This window comes from Maylandia zebra, linkage group LG13 (assembly GCF_041146795.1).
Source record: "Maylandia zebra isolate NMK-2024a linkage group LG13, Mzebra_GT3a, whole genome shotgun sequence".
NCBI lineage: Eukaryota > Metazoa > Chordata > Actinopteri > Cichliformes > Cichlidae > Maylandia > Maylandia zebra.
This window is the reverse complement of record NC_135179.1, coordinates 14913249-14929151: the sequence shown is the minus strand read 5'-3', so window position 1 is coordinate 14929151 and position 15903 is coordinate 14913249. Positions and strand designations below refer to the sequence as shown.

The window sequence follows — 15903 nt, the reverse complement described above, 5'->3', positions numbered from 1 at the left end:
TGTGTTCCCTGTTTTTGTGCCACCAGGTATTATTGTTCATGCACTAGTGATAGGTTTTCTTATACCACAATTTATTAATACATTTGCAGTCTAGTTAATGCAAACAGGAATTTGGCTTTCTTCTACCCGGAAAGCAGTCCGTCTGATAGAAATGGCAGATTATCTACACAGATTAGTGATAGGTTTCCAGATACAAATTTCTGGTTTAATCGAATACCCAAAATTGGGACTTCCTTCCTCGGCTCTTTTGTGAATATTCCTTATATCTGTCTGTACACATTAGCTGATAAATCCAATTTATGCACTTTAATTTGGAAATATGTTTGAACTGAGTTTGAGGTTTGAGATATTTTTCTGTACTTTTAGCTGACATCTACATCTAGTAGAGCTAAATGTTAAAAAGATAAAAGGTGGAACATCACGAGCACCACAAACTGAAGCACCACTCACTGCATGCTTTTGCAAACTTCATTTCTCATAAGATATCAACTGTTTGGTAACATTTTTTAACAAAGTATTTTATCCGTGTTTTAAAATGATGTGTTAAACTGTGTAAACCTTTGCCTGCGAGGAAGCAGTACACTACCCATAATAATAAGCCCCCACAGTAATGCAATTTAGGAAGAATAATGAGCCAAACTAATTTCCATGTCCACAAACATAATTGTATTTGCAAGTCCCAAATTTGAGATTACAGATTTGGACTAGCCGGTTGAAGAAATTGTGAACAATACAGTATAATATATGTCTAGCTGTTCCCAAACAGCATGTTGTTATTCAGTTCTTGGTTGAAAGAAAAACTGTACAAACGAGTAAGCATTAATTTAATTAGGTTGCTAGACTATGGAACTGACACATAGTCATGCAAGAGTAAAGATCATTGATTATGAGTTTTACACTATGAAGTTGTGTAACTTTCAAGTTAGAATCTGACAACCTCCTACGAGCAGGTTAGCGACAGTGGGAAGGAAAAACTCCCATTTGGCAGGAACCGGCTGAGGGAGGGGCAGTCATCTGCCACGAGCAGTAGAGGGTGAGGGAAGGGAGACAAAACAAAAGGCATCCTATAGAAGAAAGCCGTAGACTAATTATAAAATGCAGATTGGTGTAGAAACACCTTCTGCAAAGCATGTGACTTTTTGGTGACTTGTAATTTTCCCTTTTGAGTATGGCATTATACCAGATGACCTTCTTCTGACTATAATAAAAAAGCCTTCACTTCATATACAAAGGGTAAAAGCCAGACTTTAGAAAAGTGCATATCCTGCAGAACAAGTCAAAATGTGGGACATTGTCTGAAGCTGTGGGATGGGGGGGGGGATCTGGTCATCCTAGTTATGACTGCCCTCTGCAGACAGATGTGTATAACTGCTGCAGTGAAGGTTAAACCAAAAATGTGAGACACAGTCAGCTGACATAAGCACATTTTCTCTGTAGCGCTGCTTGCATAACATTTTCACAAATAACTCGGATACGTGTTTATCGTGGTGGGTCATAAATCGTGTCCTTGTATGCGGGCGTGAACGCGCATGAGCAACACGCAGGGAGAGCGTGGCGCGCGTGCTCTCCTTTCCAAGCCAATCACATTTTAGATAAACACAATGTTGCGTCATTGTTATTGTGGTAGTTGGAGCTCCAGCTGCTTGCAGGCATTTCGCCACCATTTCGCTGATATATAGGCCTTTAAATCTGCGGAGACTGCATTATACCGCTGCAATGTCACTACCGGTGGACGCTTCCTCTGACGAAAGTCTGCAAGGTGAAGTATTTACGTCAAATATATATTTGCCAGTGTTGTTGTTAGCGGTAGACGATAGTTAAACACCACGAGTAAATAACGTCACCTAGCCTGACCACGTGAAAAGCCAGTCGATAGGGGTGTTTGGCTAAATAGCGAGATTGAATCTCAACTCCACATTGATTTATATACCTATAAGACGTGTAGACACAGCTATACAGGGTAGGCCATGGTTCTAGTTAGTTATTAAGGCTAATCTGCAGTGTTGCCACGATGAAAATGCCTTCAAGCTAAAAACAGTCCTCATTTGTTTATTGTTCCGCTATGCGCAGAGACTGCATTCCTATCCTAGCCGAGATTGGCCTGTGATGTAGTACTGGATAACCAGGATTCATGTTTAAAGACTTTGCATTTGATTTAAGGTTCCTGGGTTGAGCTGCATTTCAGTGGGAATGGCTCCCAAAGTGCCAGTCAACAAGGAAGCCAGGAGCAAATTCCCTCATCCAGCCTGGCAGCTGACATGGAGAAAATGTTGCTAGAAGCACAGCACGAATCAGGCAGGAGCAGCTCCAGAGGAAGCTCTCAGTGCAACAGGTTGGTGGGGGTGGGCAGAAGGGGGAAGAGCAGTTCATGTTTTTCCTCTGTTTGTTGAGTAATATGAAGAAGTCGTGAGCTGAGTTTCCCTTATGTGTTTTCTTCTCCTTCTCCTTCTTGTTCTTCTTCACAACAGCCCACGCAGAGCACAGACCCCGCTTCTTCTGTGGAAAGGCTCAGAGGGGAATAGCTCACAGGTACATTAAGCCTTTCTCACAGCAGAAATTTGGACATGTTATAGCAGGCAAGGGAAAGTATTCTTAATTATTAAGGTCGTTCCACTTGAAGAGGTCCTTACTTAACAGCTGAGTCGGGCTTTTCCTGCTTAGACAAGTTGAAAACAATCTGTTTTCTTTATATATAGTTTTATGTTTATGCATTATTCATAACCTTGTTAAAGCTAAATGTATTGTGACATAATTGTATTATTATTATTATTTTAAATTATTTTTTCCCCCCTTTTAGTCAGATGAAGATTTCCAAGAGAGAATACGGGAAGTTGAGAACCTGATGAAGAAAAATGCTGACTGGATCTGGGACTGGTCTAGCCGACCTGAGAACAGTCCACCAAAGTAAGTAGTCATTTCACAATTAGAGATAATCTTTTACCCCAACTATAATTATTACATGCCATGATTTGTAATTGTGATTCATAGAATTTGGAATGATGTCTGTGTGAGCAAAGGTGCTGGTGTGACATTAAACTGGCACTCACTTGATTTTAATGTATTCAGAACAATGAAAAATTAATGTGTCGCTCTGTAGGGAGTTCCTGCTGAAGCACCCTAAGCGCTCAACCTCTCTCAGCATCAGGAAAACCAGCGTCATGAAGAAGGGAGGCTTTCTCTCTTCTGACTTTCTGAAGCTTTTCCTTCCATCATTTATCATTTCCCACATACTCGCTGTTGGCTTAGGGTAAGCAGCATCATTTAATCTTTAACTCAGGCAGTATGCAAAAACTAAAAACACTGTACGGGAACCTCTTGAGTTGCTGCAGAAACTGTTGACCCACTAGACCTGATGTTTTCTATTTTCACATAAATATTGGGATGATTTTACATGCACTTAAAAATGGTATTTGTAAATTAAATAATGACCAATCAATAATCTCTTAACATTTGCAGGATTTGCAGGGTAGAAAAACGACAGTGTCCTCACAACAAAACACTGAAATATATGTAAAAATAAAACAAACATAATGATGTTTAGAACAATGCCTGACTGGATAAACAGCAGTCCTGTTCAGTGTCTGACATTTAATAGGTTTAGGTAAGATACTCCCTGAAGTATATCAACTTCAGAATGACAGAGAATATAATTGTCTTTATTTAGGAGCCTGTGGTTATTATTCTATAGAGCATTATTTCAACACATCTTATTTTGGACTTTTATATTTAAAAAACGACCACATAAACTCACTGGCCACCTCATTAGTTACACCTTAAACAAATTGGTGGAAATGTTCTTCAGAGATTTTGGTCCATATCAGTGATGCTTCGCTGGTATGAAGGGGCCCAAAGTGTGCCAAGAAAATATCCACCATGCCATCACACTGCCACCACCACCAGCCTGAAAACTACAGGGTGGATCTTTCATGTTGTTTATAGCAAATTCTGTTTTATAACAAATGTTTTTCCAATTTCATTTTAATGTCCAGTTTTGATGAGCAAATGCAAATTAGCTGGAGAGGCAGCGCTTCTGCATACCTTGCTTGTAATGAGTTGCTATTTGAGTTACTGTTGCCTCGCCATCAGCTTGAGGCAGTTTGGCCATACTCCTCTGGCATCAATAAGGCATATTCAACCAGAGAACTGCTGTTCAAGTTTCTCTTTTTCAGGCCGTTTTCTGTAAACCCTAGAGATGGCTGTGTTGGAAAATCCTACTTGATCAGCAGAATATGAAACATTTAGATCAGCCTATCTGGCACCAATAGCCATGCCACGTTCAAATTCCTTTGAGTCACCTTCTCCATTCTGTTGCTCGATTTGAAATTCAGCAGGTCATCTGGACCATGTCTGCATGCCTTAAGCTAATCTGATGAACTCAGACTGCAATTCTAAAGTAAAAAAATAAATAAATGTTTGGAAAGTTTGGCTATATTCTATTCAACACAGTGAAAATGGCTTGAAATTAAAAAACGCTGTGGATGAAAAATGGCTCCAGGTAGCCCAGAGGGTTAATGCTTTGAGTTGCTGCCATTGGCTGAAAAGTTGTACCTAATTTGGTGGTCATTGAGTTTGCATTTTACCCGGTTAAAAAACTATTTCAGTAGATACATCTAGTTGTGTTTATGTTTTAAAGCAGCATCTTAATTTCTCTGTTTTCTTCTTTCCTGGTAGGATATATATTGGAAGGCGCCTAACACATCCTAAATAGGATCGTGGCGCTTGGCACTACCACATCAACGTCATGCAACCATCTTGGCATGAAAACGGGACCTTCTAATGATCAAAGGAAATATAGTAGCCATGTGACGTAGTCCTGTTGAATTCAGTGTTCCACATTTCCCACAGCAGTGTGGAGAGTTGAGGGATCAGTTATTGCTGTTTTTTGGGTGTAAAGCTCTGAACACAGCAGTGGCGTTTTCTTTTGATTGAACTCAAATCACTTTTTAAAAAAAATTAATAAATAAATAATGCAAGCAGTTTTTTAGAGGAGGCAGATGGCTCAAAGAAATTTAACTTGACTGTTTTATTTGTTTTGGGGAATCTTTAGATTAGTTGATGGCACTCGTTACTGATTGCTTAGTTGTGCAATGATAAATTGTGATTTTCAAAAAAGAACAAACAGCATAGAAATGGCACATGTTCATCATCAAAAAACATTAAAAGTGTGAAATGTATGCATGACCTTAACTGTGTTACAGTTGATTTAATTCACAATGATGCAGAGCAGGCGAACAGCAGATGAACACAATTAAAATTTTATTGAACTTTGGTCAAAATAATAAACAAGTGAATACATTGCCACCATGTTAGGAATCAATGGACAAAGACAATGCATTATGTGTTTGTTTTAATTCATCAGTATATTTTGTGTAGTCAACCTTGATTTCTGCGTTCACAACTACAGAGATAAGATCCACATTTGCAATATGCAGTTCAAATTTGGGTGACATCCCTAATAAATGAGTAAGGGCACATGTATGAGGCCTGTCTTAATGTCCTACTTATCTCATGATCCGGAGGCACTCTATCACAAACTGTATGGTGTGCAATTTCCTCCTCGGTGTTTTCATAGACAGCCACGTGTAGCAGCAGTATATGAGGACATAACTATAAAATAGGATTTACAAATAATGCACATGAGGTTTGTAAAACATTGGGGGACATAACTTGTAGCTGTCACTGATAGAAGTAGGTATTAAGGCTGCAGATTCCCTTTGTCCTGGACCCCATCTTGTGCAGTGTAGTTTCCAGCCTGCATCCTAAACATGAGCAAAAACTAGAACTTGAATCTCTTGACACAAACACGTTATAGGTTGTCTCCCCGAATGGTATTTCCTTAACAAGGTTTTCTTGAGATCTGCTCAATAGACAGTGGTGTGACTGGAGATTTTTCCACCTCTCTACAACATAAAAACATGCAAAGCAATAAACATGTTTTAATACATACTTCTAAATTTAAAAACACGTCTGTAGATTTAGTTTCTTTTATTATGTGGATGACAAGGTGTACTTGAGTAGATACAGTCAGTGAAATTATGTCACCGTATTGACTGGGGTAAAATAAGAGAAGGGGGTGGGGTTTGGGGGGAGAAACATGTCCGCTTTTCCAAATTCATGGCCTTTTCCACCAGTTGTGTGGCCTGAATACATGACCAATGGGGGAATGTTACAGTTAGGCTTATTGGCCATTCATCCGTGCTTCAGAGGGCCCAAAAACTTTGAATTGATACAACCTTGACAAGACGTCATTTTTAAGTACTTCCAAGAGTTCTGTCGTTAAATTGTGAAATGAAGGCTTAAAATGTCAACACAAACACCAACGTTCAAGAGTTTGACCTCTAGGGAGTGCCGTTCTGTCAATTAGACCCGAACTGGGCTTTCTGGGTCAGGGGGGCATGTCGATTGCCCTGGTGCCAAAGGCAAAAACAACCTAAGCTCAGACTCAAAATAAAACAGGCCTATGGATCAACCTCCTGTGGCAAAAAAAGTAGACACGTGCTTTCAAATTCTTCACCAGGAGGACAACAAGGCTGTTTCTTCTTATACAGATAGACAAGTAGTAGGCTTAACTACACAGGTACGGTAAAAGCCCTATCCTCTGGAGCCCCAAATCTTCTAGTTGATTTTGTCCTGGAAAATGTACAAGTTGTTGGTGGCTGCCACAGCTATCACGTTATCTTTGGGGTGCCAGGCAGTGTGGAGGATCTTCTTGTTGAAGTCCAGGCTGTCCACGCTGATCTCGTCCTTCTTCCTCTTGCCACCGGTGGACACTTTACGTGGTTTAAGTGTGGCCCGTGGTTTGCTGCTCTCTCGGGATGCCTCCAGTGTGATGTCCCGCCGGGTGTTCCGGTCAAACATTCGAAAGAAGTTGTTGTAGGAGCCTGTCATGATGGCACTGCCGAAGAGAGTAAAAAAAATTAACTCAATGTTTGAATTTGTTGCAGTAACACCAAAAGTTTGACCACCGATTGATATAACTTATAAGCCGGGAACAACATTTATAAAAACAGTAGTGAGTGAAATGCTTGTCCTTTGGAGCAGGAAGGATACATACCTGTCACTGCCATTCCAGCAGCACTCAAACTTGTCAAAGATGCAGTCGTTTTCATACAAAGAGCAAAGCTTACTGCGAAGATATTCATGGACCTGAAATGAAACAATGTAAAGGGAACTGTTCAAATCTTTATCTTACATAAAACATAGCCTTCTGCATATTTAATCCATGTTGCGAGGCTAACCGGTACCTATCAGCCTCCATTAGGAGTGTGCCTGTCATTTCTTGATAGACCATATCCCTATTTGGTTATTACTGACTTTAGGAAGTCTGAGTAAAATTCTGACGTATATCTGAAAAAGCACTATTTCAAGCCTTAATCAAAGTTGACTTTAAAAAAAAATAAAAACCAAGTCCCAGAAAAGATCACAAGTGTTAATGTGATTTAAAATTGAATCCCCAGAAAAGCATGTTTAAGCACCTGATACGTCTCCACTGGCCTGTTCTCCATGTTGAGGTCCCAAACTTTGACGGAGAGGTAGTCACGTGTCATCATATAGCGTCCGCTGTGACTGAACTTCACGTCTGAGATGGAGGAGATGATCTCAGAAAAAAAGGATCGGCTGCTGGGATCCTCTGGTTCCTCAAAGACTTAGAAAATAAAGGGAAAGGGCAAAGGGGGAAATCCTCAAATTCTTGTATAAATCTTATTAGCTCTTAATTGAATTACAGATCACGACAAAGAAATTAGATTAACAGGTAACAGATGCATCTTTGAAAAAACAAAAAAAACTAGACAACTTGTCAGACTAAGGTTAATTTCAGAAATCGCTGCACTTTCGAATTCTCTATTTTCCAGACAGACCGATGGCTTCACTACAATACGGTAGAAGTACTTACACTTTGAGTGCCTATCACAGAGCGCTGCCGCTCGCATGTCACACAGGCGGATGGTTCCTTTGCTACTGCTGTACACAAATACATTGCATTGATGTGGATGGCACTCAGCAGCTGTGATTACTTCTGTCAGTTCCTCCATGTTGGCGGGCTTGATGTCTACAATATCTGTTAGCACACTGTTAAGGAGCTAGCAGTCTTATATTTTACATTGATGCAATGCTATTAAAACTTTAAGACACATCTAAAAATCAGCTTTCTGATATATATATATAAAAAAAAGGATACTAAAACTTCTGTCTGTGATTTCCAAGTGCCATAGATTTATTCTTAGGTCATCTGCAGAGAGGTAAGTTTCATGATCACTATTTACAGAAATGGAATTAATGTGATAGGTGTGCGCATTTGCAAAGATCCTCCGTGGGCTTGCTTCTACCATGAGATCCATTGGCATCAGTACTGGTACCTGAAATGTACAACAATCAATTTTAGAAAAGTTATCACATAGAGTCATGCTCAGAATGAGGCAGGTCTGAGGGACGGCTAAACACACCCGTAAAGAGGTGATTCTAAAGGGGTCTCTGAGTCGTCCGTCTTCGTCTTTCAGATTGTAACCTTCTGCTCGTTTATCTCTTTCACTAATTTTCCACAATTTGATAGTTTTATCTGGGGGGAAAAAGGAAAGGCTTTAGGAGAGGGAACATAGCGCTTCATTATCAACAAATAAGAAAAACAGAAAAAAGCTCTTACCGTTTGTTGAAAGTAGAAAGTGAGCAGCATTTTGTTGTGGTAGCCATCTTATTTTATTAATTTTTTCCTCGATTTCTAAACTTTTCAAATAATCAAATTCTGGCTCGTGACTCTGAAAAGTGCTATAGACGTTGTACTCCCCACGCAGGTGTGGACGATTCTTAGACTGAGGGGGAAAAGGCAACAAAAACAACACTGTAATCATGGTATTGTTTCTGGCATTAAAAAAAACCCCAAAACAACAGCAAAAAACCAAAAACAAACAAGATTTCATCATTACCTGTTCATATTTTTGCATAAATATGTAAAAGAAAGCTCATTACAGAAAATAGCACAATCAACAACAAGCAAAATAAATAAACAAAAAATACATTTTCGGCCACTCAGTTATTTACAAGTGGGTAACTCCTTATATTTGATTCTGCATAGTAGACATTAGTTGGTCTTCCTGAGACAACCCCAAAAACCCATAGACCAAGTACATGTATAAACTACTACACTGTGGAGCCACATGTAGATTTTTCACAACAGTTCCATTATGGAGTACTGATGTAAAACACTATGATCATGGCATTGTGCTTTTTGAAATGCCCTAAACAATGTTTAATAGCACATTTTCATTGTAACTTTACCATATTTTCCATAAATGTACACTCATCCCCCCTCCGATGCTGACGGTGGATCAAGGAGACCAGCGCTTATGCTGCAGGCCTGGATGTACTGTCTACATTGGCTGTCTCTCACCCTTTACCCACCCCTGTTGCTTGTCATGTGTTTCTTTGGTGTATTAAGAGTTTTTTCATGTGCTATGTGCAGAGGTGGTTTTTTTTCTGTTCTCAAACTGATCTCCCTGTTGGAGCTCAGTCTGGGGGGAGTTATTTTTTTCTCCTTATCTTTCCTCGTGTTGTGCATTTTCCATTGTTATACCTCTCTGGCCTATCTTCCCCATGTGATGTTTGTGTAATGTATGTATGGTCAGAAGGGTAAGACGGCGCTGGCAAAGGTCGGCAGCCTTAACCCAATTTCCTTCGGGGTCAACCTTCAGGATCAATAAAATCAATTCAATTTTATTGAATTGAATAAATATATGATTAAACTGAGAAAAACTAAGATAACACCTTCCCATGATAGTCTAGTACCTTAATATTTAACCTTAAAACCAAAATAAATATAATATCCAGTTTGAATACCACTCACACTTTGTTCCTAGCCAGTGTTTCTGCCAACTGTTTACTTCCTAAAATATGCATGCAGCCTTCAGTTCTTACATGTAGTTTTATTCCACATTACATTGTTCTGTGCTGTACGATGATGAATGCATCTTATGGTAAATGTGAGCATAACAAGACAAATTCATAGAAATTGTATTGTTGAAATGGATACAATAAACTTGGTCTTTTAGATGTAGTGTATCCCAGAGAGCTCATTCTGCTCATTTGGATGTTGCGTTTTCAGTGGGAGGCATTCATCCAAATGACTTCCTCAGTCTTAGCTGAGTGCAGGTTTCCCCAACCTTACAAACACTACATTTGCATGATGATCTAAACTGGTGCCACTGACTAACAATCCGCTGTAAGGTCAGTTTTATGATCATTAATATGCAAATACTGCTCAGAGAATATTTAATATCTATATACAACAACAGCTTCACTTCTGGAATGGTGTTACTGCTGTGTGATCCTTACCTCTTGTTCATGCTGAAATATCACTACTCTGCCTCCCTTGTCTCCAGTTGCCAGTAGCTCTCCAGAATAGTTGAACTCAACTGTTGAGATTATGTCAGCTGAAAAGACACAAATCGGTGTGAATCAGACCTCACAGCTCAGCTTCCGCACTGTAGTTGGGATGGCAGCTAGAATGCTACTGTGATGGGCTGCAGGCTAAGTCTGGTCCCACTGTTCTTATAGAAAATGTAAAATACCGATAACCACATAATATCACGTAGACCCATTAAGGTATGAATGAAAACAAGCATGATGTCACTCGACAATTTATGGACGCAGCACATTGACGTCACGGGCACGGTCGCTCCCCCTTTAATAGTTTAGCCACCAGCTAGCTCATAGCGAGCTAGCGACACACAGCAATCTACAAGGAAAGGGCGTTTGTGCAACTGATCCACAAACAGGTCTACACTAATCACGAGAGCAGTCTTGCAAAAAAGCACGCGCGTCCATCCGCCGTCAGCTCTCGTGCACCTCAAGTGAATCCCACAGAGAACCATCATCAGACCACCTAGCTAGCTGCCCACCACTGTAGCCTAGCCGCCGAGCTAACGTTAGCCACATACCTTCCGCAACATCTTCATCTATCGCTCCTTTTACTTGAGAGAAACACCACTGAAAATCATTTCCTCCTGCAACTCCTGCAAAAAGAAACCAGGGTTAGTGTGATTCCGGCTCGCCCTTCATCGGGCGGTAATAATGACCTGACAGTGACACAGTTTGACAACTAGCAACTTAGCTTGCCAGCGCTAACGCTGGTTAGCCAAGTTGCAGATTCAGGCCATCACACACACCAAGTGAGGTGGATCCTTTTCCCTTCCTTTAAAAAGTAGCTTACCCGCCATTGCTTCATTTAGCAGCTCTTGTTGTACACAGCTTCCAATGCCTTATCAACCAGTGCGGCGCGCTCGGGGAGATAGATAGCATCCACAATCAGTGTGAAGACTCGGGTCCAGATCTGTCAAGACCACGGAAATTATCCGTGATTTTTTTTCTTCCAAAATGGCGCACAGTACATGGAGAAATGACGTCATGCACACATGCCACATCCTGACTCCATCCATCCTCCTGAGCATCATATCAGTAAATGTGCATTTTCACTGGATTTTATATCCACCCAGCTTTGTTTCGATGAATTGCATGTTTTACATATATGGTTATTGAGGAGTTTAAATTCTATTTAGCTGCCCACTAATAAGCAGGACAAATACAATTTACACATCCCCGCCTGGTTATTTTCACTGTGACTGAAATAAACAGCTACACATGCAAAAACAACTAAGAAAATCTACATTTTTTTCAGGCATATATCCACAGAGCAAATATGTTTAATTAAAATGATTTGCATAGCAGCCCATGAATAAGAGTTAAACACATTTTGTTTGCATGTTAAACGTTTTTTGACATTTAAATTTTTTTTTTTAATTTTTCATATTTTACATGCAAAGTGTGATTTTGAGTAAAGCGTCACTTTGAATTATAGTGACAACATGTAGCACCTCAGCCTGTATTGGATGGTCAATCGGTGACATCTAGCGGCAAAACTGAGAAAATTCAGTTTACTTCGCATCCACTATATAGTTTTCAGTCTTTATTTTAGTCTGTATCCTTTTCTCTTGTTATATTTCTTCACGAAGATAAAGGTAAAAAGAGTCTGACAAGTCCAGTGAAAACAAATGCAAGCCAGTGTTATTAGAAAGAAGCCTGCCACTCAAAGAATCCAGAATTTAAATCTATGAGAGAATTTCACAACAATGTAAGTGAGCTTTTAAAATTAGTTTTATTGGCTAAAACTGGTAATTCTGCACATGCAATTTCAGTTTTCTATGACCAAACAAAGGTAACTTAGATAATGGTTCAAAGTATATTAGGTTAATTTGATATTATTTCAAATACTCAGTGTGATTTTTTCAAGCTACAAAATAATGTTTTAGGTAGTTTACACAGAACCAACAAAAAAATATGCTGTGTATTTATTTTTTAAATAGATTGTCTGCAGTGTGATGTAGTGCATACAGAAAAAACTGCCGTAGATGATGTATTTTTTTTTAATTAAATACATATGGTGATATATATACACAGTTCAGTGGATAAATGCCAATAAGCAGATATGAAAAAGCATAGTCTAAAGCTTGTTTTTATTCAGCTATCATAGCGTGTGTTTTTGAAGCCAACTCATCACTTGCACTGACTTGAAGTTTGATTATATATATATATATATGTATTTTCCCCATAGTTTATATTTGGTTTTTGCAGCTGCACATTGTCCAGGAGGTGGCAAGAGAATAAAAACGATGTACCCTCGAAGACCTGGGCCAAATCCCACCAAAACCTTCTCCCAAGCTACACATCGTCTCATCACTCACGCAGAGTCCCACGGGAAGAAGCAGAGCAGAGGCCTGGAGGTTAGGAAGACTCTCTCACTCCCTCACTCTCTTTCTCAGTACACCTATATATCTATATTTAACTATCTATACAGGTACAGACATATCTATATATTTGTCTGTAGAGATATTTATACAGATATAGCATAAAATTAAATGTTCTTATAAGGTGTTGGGTCAACACCTGCCACCAGAACAACTGCAGTACTCCTTGGCATTGATTCTGAAAGTTTCTGGAACGCTACCAGAGGAAATACTTTGATTGATCTATCTATCTATCTATCTATCTATCTATCTATCTATCTATCTATCTATCTATCTATCTATCTATCTATCTATCTATCTATCTATCTATCTATCTATCTATCTATCTATCTATCTATCTATCTATCTATCTATCTATCTATCTATCTATCTACATGGACTGCATTGCACTTTTCTTGCTCACTCAGTTTAACATTATTCCACATATGAATACATAATGGGTGTAATTTATGCATTTTCTGAAAGTGCTGTCTGAAATGCAGTTGACTAATGTCAGTTTACCAGAGAAACTCTACAGCACCAGCTTGTGTATTGATCTCATTTGCAGTTAGTAGATGTGAGGGCATTTAGCTTTAAATTAACAAAAGATGGTCCACCAGTGTTTCATAAAACCATCATTATTTTAACAACCGCTTAAACCTTTTAAAACACCCTTGACTTCTACGTGTCGAGCCCTGTGCACCAAATGGGTTTGTTGTGTTTTGTACTTTGATTGCTTAAATGTTTGACTAAGTGGACCACTGTGTCAGTCATTACTTTGTGAATACAGTACAAACACATCATGATTTGAAAGCAGTAGGTGTGTGGGTGTAGACGCCACACTGATGTCCAAATCAGAATGAAAAATAGGGCTTTTAAAAAATTAAAGAAAATGCTGAATGGCGATTTTTCGTTAATTTAAAATGTCTCTTTATAACGTGTTATACATTGAATTAAACAAAACTGCTGTCCCGATAAGACTGCATTATTAAAAGCAAGCAGTTTCTGTTCACCATCATTGCGTGAACATGTAATGCCCGAATGCAGCCTAATTTATGATTTAATAAACTGTACAGCTTAATCGTTGTGTGCATTCGAAATGTTCACGTTTGTACGAGTCGAGCGTTGTGGCTGTGACTATGTGTGTGAGTGTGCTGCCGTGCCGTAGCTTCATCAGGTATAAGGAGAGGTGTTGACTTTATTCCGAGCCTCCAGTAACACCACTGACTCTGATAGTTCCCCATCCCTGTGGGAATTCATTATAAGACAGCTAGAGGCTGCTTGTGGATGGTTACTGTGCTGCCCGTATGTTAACTTGTCGCTATCGCGCAAGGCAAACATGTGGTGCAGCTGCTTTCTCTGGCTGTGGGCAACCTGGAGAGATTGATTGGTGAGCCTTCTGTTTTATCCAGGATCAGGGCCACATTCAGTAGACATGGTGCCTCCGGAGAAGCAGCCATTTTCCCCAGAAAATATGGCTCATTACCAGCACAGACAAAATGAAGGTATATTGACTTTTTAACATCTTACAACACACCTATTCCTGGCCCGTTTAACAAAAAGCGTTTGTTATCCTGGAAATCTTTACTTCATCTTATTCCCATGTTACTGAATACAAAACCAGCGCTGATTTCAACATGAGCTAATCATGCCCAGGTTTAGTTTGCCAAAAATCACACACATCGCAGCTACTATCCTCACCTATTTCTCTTTGAATTTACACACACAGTCATGAACATAAATACCCATGCACATTCATTTTTGCCCGGCACGCACAAACATACCCTTCCCCCACATTTGGTCAATCAGACAGTTTTTAACACAAACCATTGGCCAGTGGATGTGTCTGCTCTGCTCAGGGGCATAAGCTCTGTCCAGACCCTGAGTCCTAACACACACACACTCTCGCTCTCACTCAAACACACACTCTCACACACAAACAGCAAAAGACAAACACAATCAATTATTCAAGACTCTTGTTTTGGCTCATGTGTTTTTTCTTATTATTTCTGTTCTGTTGTCTCTATAGTATCCTCTGGCAACCTAACAGCCAGGAGGCCAGATGAGTGAGATATGAGGCCTGATGACTTGAGGTCTGTGTATGTCTTTGTAATTTAGATGGCAGAGTATAATTTGCATGCACAGCCTTCAACATCGTCTCATTGTCTGAAGGAGATTATCCTTGCGGCTTGCCACAGCCGCGGGTTGTCAAAGACCTGGCTTCTAAGACAAACCTTTGTCTCCTTGTTTATTTCCCCTATGAGTGGAAATTTTCAGTGTGGTCATTTAGTGTAGCTGAAACTCACACTGAAGCACACAAGCGATCAGTGAAAACAGTACACCATCCTTTATCATAATCACAAGTAGCCCTTAAGCCCTGTACCTTTGCATGTACGCTGCAGTATGTAGTGTATGTTTTACATACAGGGACTGTCATTCTTCAGTGTGCAAATTTGTGCACTAGATGGCACTATGGCACTTATTATTCAGTGCCAACAGATCATTTCCATTTTGGAGGGTGTGTGTGTGCGTGTGCGTTGGTGACAAAAGTGATGATCACAAACAGCTTGTTTTCCCAGACACGATGTTAATGCTATCATTAAGAACCCCATACCCACTCTTTTTTATTTATTAACTCTTTTGACCTTTAAGCAGAAAACACTTGTTGTTGTGCATAAATCTTATGTGAAGTATTTTTGAAAAATACAAAACCGGACTAGTGTTGTTGACTAAAGTTTGTGTCTGCTCTAACTTGACACATTCAGAGATTTTTTTTCTTCTTAGGGCTCAATTGAGCGTCAAACAACTCTCCTGAAACAATCAAAACAGGAAAGAAGCACATTGTAGAGATGTATTATATGTGAATCCTTGCTGCGATGATGTCCTTGTAAGAGATCGTATTGTAAATAAGATGGGTTAAATTGCACTTGTAGCTTCCTTTCAAATAGTCAGGCTACTCTCGAGGGGAGACAAGAGAGCGCTGCAGACTCTACCTCTAATAACGCTAGACAATGAGATCCCAGCTCATAACATAGGCCTCCACTATATAGAACAAGTAGTGGGGGCTTAGCAGCTAATAAAGTGGCAAGTCTTCAAATCCATGTCAGAAGAGCAGAGTGCCACGGGGACC

At 39.6% G+C, this 15903-nt stretch overlaps 2 protein-coding genes across 2 annotated transcripts; one reads left to right on the top strand and one right to left on the bottom strand.

Moving 5' to 3' along the window:
• The first annotated feature begins 1601 nt into the window (after positions 1 to 1601).
• Positions 1602 to 5187, top strand: bnip4 (BCL2 interacting protein 4). The gene is made up of 6 exons (XM_004551538.5): positions 1602 to 1759; positions 2161 to 2332; positions 2469 to 2529; positions 2798 to 2904; positions 3098 to 3247; positions 4672 to 5187. The coding sequence occupies exons 1-6, from the start codon at positions 1717 to 1719 to the stop codon at positions 4706 to 4708; spliced, it is 570 nt and encodes a 189-aa protein (XP_004551595.1). The 5' UTR covers positions 1602 to 1716; the 3' UTR covers positions 4709 to 5187.
• Positions 5188 to 5239: 52 nt separating this feature from the next.
• On the bottom strand, positions 5240 to 11378 carry LOC101482706 (protein phosphatase 2, regulatory subunit B, delta). Its single transcript, XM_004551539.5, has 10 exons — positions 11204 to 11378; positions 10932 to 11006; positions 10327 to 10424; positions 8642 to 8807; positions 8445 to 8557; positions 8180 to 8357; positions 7895 to 8059; positions 7476 to 7645; positions 7055 to 7146; positions 5240 to 6895 (listed from the first exon to the last, which is right to left on the bottom strand). The coding sequence occupies exons 1-10, from the start codon at positions 11208 to 11210 to the stop codon at positions 6616 to 6618; spliced, it is 1344 nt and encodes a 447-aa protein (XP_004551596.1). The 5' UTR covers positions 11211 to 11378; the 3' UTR covers positions 5240 to 6615.
• Positions 11379 to 15903: the final 4525 nt, after the last annotated feature.

Coding starts and splice junctions, on each gene's coding strand:
- LOC101482706 (XM_004551539.5), bottom strand. Junction 8,358..8,444: donor TTAGAATCACCTCTTTACGG/GTGTGTTTAGCC, acceptor TGTACATTTCAG/GTACCAGTACTGATGCCAAT. Junction 8,060..8,179: donor AATCACAGACAGAAGTTTTA/GTATCCTTTTTT, acceptor GTGTGCTAACAG/ATATTGTAGACATCAAGCCC.
- bnip4 (XM_004551538.5), top strand. CDS start 1,717: ATGTCACTACCGGTGGACGCTTCCTCTGACGAAAGTCTGCAAG. Junction 1,760..2,160: donor CTCTGACGAAAGTCTGCAAG/GTGAAGTATTTA, acceptor ATTTGATTTAAG/GTTCCTGGGTTGAGCTGCAT. Junction 2,530..2,797: donor CAGAGGGGAATAGCTCACAG/GTACATTAAGCC, acceptor CCCCCCTTTTAG/TCAGATGAAGATTTCCAAGA.